The sequence below is a fragment of the Vombatus ursinus genome, unplaced genomic scaffold, assembly GCF_900497805.2.
Source record: "Vombatus ursinus unplaced genomic scaffold, bare-nosed wombat genome assembly UNPS02014789.1, whole genome shotgun sequence".
Lineage (NCBI taxonomy): Eukaryota > Metazoa > Chordata > Mammalia > Diprotodontia > Vombatidae > Vombatus > Vombatus ursinus.
The window spans coordinates 1,856,274-1,862,273 of record NW_020954567.1 but is presented as its reverse complement, the minus strand read 5'-3'; the positions used below and the strand labels follow the sequence as shown (position 1 = coordinate 1,862,273).

Below are 6,000 nucleotides of genomic sequence, written 5' to 3'. Positions count from 1 at the left end.
GAAGGAAGGAAGGAAGGAAGGAAGGAAGGAAGGAAGGAAGGAAGGAAAGAAGGAAGGAAGGAAGGAAAGAAAGGAATGAAGGACTTACTAAGCACCTATTATGGGCCAGGCACTGTGCTAAGCTCTTTAAAAATATTATCTCATTTGATCTTCACAACAAGCCTGGGAGGTGGGTATTATTATGATCCCCATTTTATAGTTGAGAAAACTGATGCAAACAGCTGTGCCTGCCCAGGATCATACAGCTAGTGAGTGTCTGAGGCCAGATTTGAACTCAGGTCTTCCAACCTCCGGGCCTGTAGCTTTATCCACTGTGTCATCAGCTGCCCCAGAGAGGTTAAATAAATTGCTCCTGGTCACACTGATAATATAAAGCCAAGGATTGAAACCCAGGTCTTACTGACTCAGTACTTATCCTATTATGCCAGATATAGTAGGGAGATGATAATGCTGGTGAGGCATCTTTTCTGATGCCTCCCCACAGGGTGGCAGTGACTCTGGGTTTTCAGTGGCTCTCCCAATGGAACACAGCCATTCTACTTGGCAGGTTCTACCAAGCTGGGAAGCTTTAAGTGACAGATTTGCTGTCCAAGGGCCGGCCTGGCTAAGCTCTAACAAGGTCATTACCAGGAGGCCGGCTGTCAGGGATGATTCCTTTTTTTTGGAAGGGATACGATCTTCACTGGTGGAGGCAGCACCTGCTCTGATGAAACTAGTATGGAAGAAAAAGAGGCAAAAGCAGAGATTTAGTCCCCAGAGTGGGGAAGGGTGAAACTGTGTTCGTTGGGTGCTAGCTTTATGGAGAGCATCGTCGTGGTTAGGTGGGGTGCAGTGAGCCCTGGGTTAATGGTCCAGCTGTGTCAAGTACTAGCTGTGTGGTCTCAAGCAAGTCAGGTGACTTTTCTGGGCCTCAGTTTTTCCTTTGGTGAAAAAGGAGATTGGACTGGATGATCTGTAATGTCCCTTCCAGCTTTAACATCCTGCGATTCTGTGATAGAGACTGGGGAGGGATACAAAGGAAATACCAGATGCAGTTTCCCAAGGCTCCAGGGAAGAGCTCTTAAACTGGGTCAGCCATGCCACAAAGAGGGTACCAGGATGGCCAGGGGAGGCCCTGTAGGGACATTATCACAAAGCCAACTCTACAACTGGAAGAACAAGTCTGTCCCCCACATTCTGCTGTTGGGGGATGGCCAGAAGAGGCTATACTCAACTCTCCCCTTACGGTCTTTACTCATTTCCTTCTCTTCCTCTGACTTTAGGCCTTCACCAGAAGAGGCTTTACAGTGGCGTGATTCCCTGGAGAAGCTTCTGCAGAACAACTGTAAGTCTTGACAACTATTAGTGCTGGACCTAGAGTCAGGAAAACCTTCAAATCTTGCCTTAAACACTAGCAATGTGAACTTGGGCAAGTCTGTTAGCCTCCATCTACCTCACTTTCCTTATCTATAAAATGTAGATTATGTTAGCACCTACCTCTAATGGTTCTTGTCAGGATAAAATGAGATAATATATATGTTTTGCCAACCTTAAATCTCTATCTAAATGCTAGCTATAATAATAATTGTTGTTCAATCATTTCTCATTTGTCTCTGGCTCTTCATGACCCCATTTAAGGTTTTCTTGGCAAAGGTACTGGAACGGTTTGCCATTTCCTTTGTCAGCTCGTTTTACAGATAGGGAAACTGAGGCAGACAGGGTTAAGTGACTTACCCAGGGTCACACAGCTAGTAAGTGTCTGAGGTCAGAATTATTAACTGAGTTCTTGGCATCATCCTTGCTCGGAAGTCAGGGAATTGGAAGGGACCTTCATATTCAGAGTCTAATTTCCCTCATTTTGTAGAAAAGGGAACAGAATTTTAAGAAAGTTCACTTGGGCAAGATTACACAGTGAGGTGATGACCAAGACAGTGCTTCCAAGTCTCTACCACTTTACTCCAGATCTCCTGTTAGGACTTTTCCATTGCTCCAAGTCTGACTCCATCCCCCACCCCGACCCCCATCCCAACTCATCCTTCACCATTGGCACCAGCCACTTGCCAGCTCTTCTCTCTCCTTTTTGCCTGTTTGCTCTTCATCTACTATCATAGCTCTCTACTGCAGACTTTTGGGAATAGAACAAAACTACTTGGTTGGCTTAGTAAAAATGTCTTAGAACACAGGGGAGGAAAGTTCAAAATAGTTAAAATCAATAGATCGAGAATGGCAGAGCTGGAAAGGAACCTTAGAAATCAACTAAACCACCCTCTTCATTTTACAGATAGAGAAACTGAGGCCCACAGAGAAGTGACTTCTCAAGGTGACAGACCTGGTTAGTGACAGAACTCAGAATCACATGGAATCGTAGGATTTCAGAATTGTAAAGGACCTTAATGATACCTGCTTGTCCACTCCATACCTGACAATTAAATCCACCTCTGCAATTTCAGCCCTTGAGGATAGGGACTGTTTTGTTTTGCCTTTCTTTGTATCCTCAGCACTCACACAGTGCCTGGCACTAGACACTTAATAAATGTTAGCTGGTTGATTGATTGATCCTATTTTTGCCCTTAGCAGCCAAATAAATTGTAAGCTTCTTGAGGGCAGGCACTATCTTTTGCCTTTGTATCACCATCACTTACCACAATGCCTCACACATAGTATGCATTTAATAAATGTTTATCGATTGATTGTTAAATAGAACAAGGCCCTTTCCCACACAACACTCCTTTTAGTAATTTAAAACTGCCTCACCAAGTCCTTCATTTCTTCAGGTTAAACGCCCTTAGTTTCTCCATCAATCCTCATATGCCAGGAATTCAGGGTCTTTGAGTATTATGGTTGATCGCTCAGAGATCAATCAATCAATAAACATTTATCAAAGGCTTCCCAGGCTATATTCAAGGCAGAGACCCCCAACTCACTTTCTCCAGTGTGGTGTCTAGAAATGAACATGATATTCCAGGTGTGGTCTGAGCAACAACACTATTAGTTCCTTAGAACTAAGTTCCTAGTCCCGGGACTCCTGACTCCCAATCTAGTGTTTTGTTCTTCTCTTTCCAGTCCAAAGATCCCCCTCTTTAGGAAAGAAAATAGAAGCTAAGAAGTAATTCTCCCTTCTTTCTATTGTCTATTATCATCAACTTACCCATTCCCTATCATCCTTTTAGTCTTCTTCTTCTTTCCAATACAGTTTTTAAAAGCCACCTTTTCATTGATCCAAAATATCTCTTCTGATTCTGTGTATTTATTATTTTTTTTTAGTAAGTGCTTTAGGTAAAGTTCTAACTCACAACTTCCCGTTCTTCACTCTTATTACTGTTATATAACTCCTGGACCTAACTAACCAATAAGACAGCTACAGACCCTGTTGGATTTCTTGGGGCATTCAATTACTAGGTTAGTGTCCTTTATTAACTGAGATTTGACTTGGAGGTGTTATAATCCATGGAATTATGGTGACAAAATGAACAATTATGGAATCAAATCAATCCTTCTATTGCTATTTATTGATGTTTTTAGGGTGTCAAAGTGTTCGCTAGTCCCATGCTTGTATCTTTAACAGGAGGCAGGAAAGTAGATAAATCTTGATCTATCCATGTGCATTCCTTTTGAGTCACTATAATCCTTGGGGAGAATTGCCAATATTTCTAAGGACGTTATTAGACAAAAAGCTGTTGGGATAAGTGAACTAGGATAGAAGGTAAGCTGGAGGCAGAGAGTTTTAAATCTTTAGTGTTTAGCTCAGGAGTCGATGTCTTTCGTAGTGAAAGGCACCAAATCCTTTATTTTCAACACTGTGTCTTTGGGGCCTGTGTCTTACATTCCAGGGAAAGACATCATTCATCATTTTAAAGTCCCATCCAAATCAGTACTTCAGACCTCCAAACCCACTAAAACAACATAATTATGACTGAGAAAATGTTGTAAATATTAGGCCTAGAGGAATTAGAAAAGGATATCCACTCTATTCCCCTGCCAACAAGCAAGATCGTGACTTCTGCATAGTAGGTACTTCGTAAGTATGAATGAGTGAATGGATGAATAATGAATCTTCTAGCTCTACATACATAATAGATCTATCTGTTCCCCACCCCCACTCCCATCCCCCATTCTAATCTGCCAACAGACTCCAGGCCAGCACCATCAAATGCCATACCAGGGAGCCATGGACCATTCTCCTCCCCTGATCCCTTATTGCCACATTCTCCAGTTTCCAGCAGGCACTAGATGCTGATGCATATCCTTGCTTCCCAAGGTCTACAGGGCTTAGCCTTCAGCCCTGCTGCCCTCCTTCTCTGAACTTCCCTAAGTACCACCTGACCTTTCCATCTGCCGTGAAATGAACCAAACCCTCCTTTATGGATTGTCTCCATCTTTTAGACTCTGTTTTTCTTTTCTATGCTTGATACTTAATAAGTGATTTTTAAAATTATTTATTTATTTTATTCTGAACTTAAGAAATAAACAGGCACTTTTATAACATAATACAATAGGGAAAAAAGACAATTGTACACGAAGCTACAAATCTATTATGTACAACTTGCTATTCCTTTTAAATATATAATAAAATTATAATGTAATTTTCTTTTTTTAAGCTTTTTTCTTCCTCCTATTCCCTATCATTAGACACAAATTTCCATTCCATTCCAATGATTTTGTTCAGTCTCCTTCAAAAACCTAATTCCAGGGCATATCAATCCTATTTGTAAGTTAAAAACTAACACATCTCATGTCCCACAATGGTAAATATCTAACATTAGCCCATGAGACCATTAAATGTTTGGGGAAAACCAAAGGGCCAGAAAACTTAGTATGTAAACATTTTTGTTTCCAAGATTACATCTTTCTGATTGAGTATAACAGTTTACACATCCAAGAGAAGGCACATCACATTCACTCTGGGTATTGTGTCTTGATTTACAGCGAACTTAGACAGCCTTTGTGCTAATTCTGGGCACTACCCATGACCCCTTAAAGTAAACCTGTCTTCTCTTGATCTTTCCTTAGCGGAAATGAAAACAGCTGGGTACAATCCTCTTAAAAACAAAAAAAAATGATATTTATGTGTTTTTTTAAGGCCATTATTAAGTCACATCTTAGCCTTCTCTTCTCCAGGCTACATGATCTCAGATTCCTTGGGGCTTTAATCATTAGTGTGGCTATACTCTAAAAATGTTCCTATTCCTATATGTTCTCTTTTAGTTGCGGAGGATCATCTGGCTTTCATTCACGAGGTCTGGAGGGACTCACAAAGTGTATTTTCTTTAGACTCAAAAATAAATGGCTCTAGACAATTTAGGAATTATTATTAAATAACCCACCCCGCCCCAGCCCCCAATGACAGTATGTGAGTCCAGGAAATTGAGATACAACACTCAGTAAGCAAGAAATTTCCATTCAAGACCTACTTTTCCCAAAAGGTTCTAAAGGTCACAATGTTTCCTAGAGGCACTGTTGCTTCATTTGATCCTTGCTTAACTAGGGTTGTTATTGTCCTTGCTTCACATAGGGGTGCTAAATGATTTACCCAAATTTCTGACTCTAGGACTAGCACCATGACTTCCCAGCCCAGCTCTATCAGGCCATCAGTTACTTATACCATCTTGTGATCATAAATAACAGTCAAATTAATTAACCTCTACTGGGATTGAAACTACTACATTGAACTCATTGACAGTGTAGTACCTGAACTAATCAACTCACTTCATGTCCAAGGCCCCCCAACTGTTGCAGAGTCAAATAATTTTGGAGCTGGAAGGGACCTTTGGAGCTCATGTAGTCCACCTGGCTTATTTCACAGATTAAAAAAATGGATCAAGAAATGTGACGTGACCTGCTCAAATTGACACAGCAAGTTAGTGACTAGCAGTGACAAGCATTTGTTGAACCCTAATTATATGCCAGGAATAGTGCTAAGCCCTAGAAACACAAAAAAGGCAAAAACAAGTCCTCAGTCAGTCAGTAAAAATGTATCAAGAGCTTACAATGTGCCACACACAGTGCTCAATGCTAATATTA

General features: G+C 41.0%; 1 protein-coding gene across 1 annotated transcript in view; it reads left to right on the top strand.

Moving 5' to 3' along the window:
• RGS5 (regulator of G protein signaling 5) overlaps positions 1–6,000 on the top strand; it is a 92,172-nt gene that overhangs the window by 64,561 nt on the left and 21,611 nt on the right. The window contains exon 3 of the mRNA XM_027868417.1: positions 1,263–1,324. Coding sequence (XP_027724218.1) covers positions 1,263–1,324 — 62 coding nt within the window. The remainder of the gene's footprint in view (positions 1–1,262; positions 1,325–6,000) is intronic.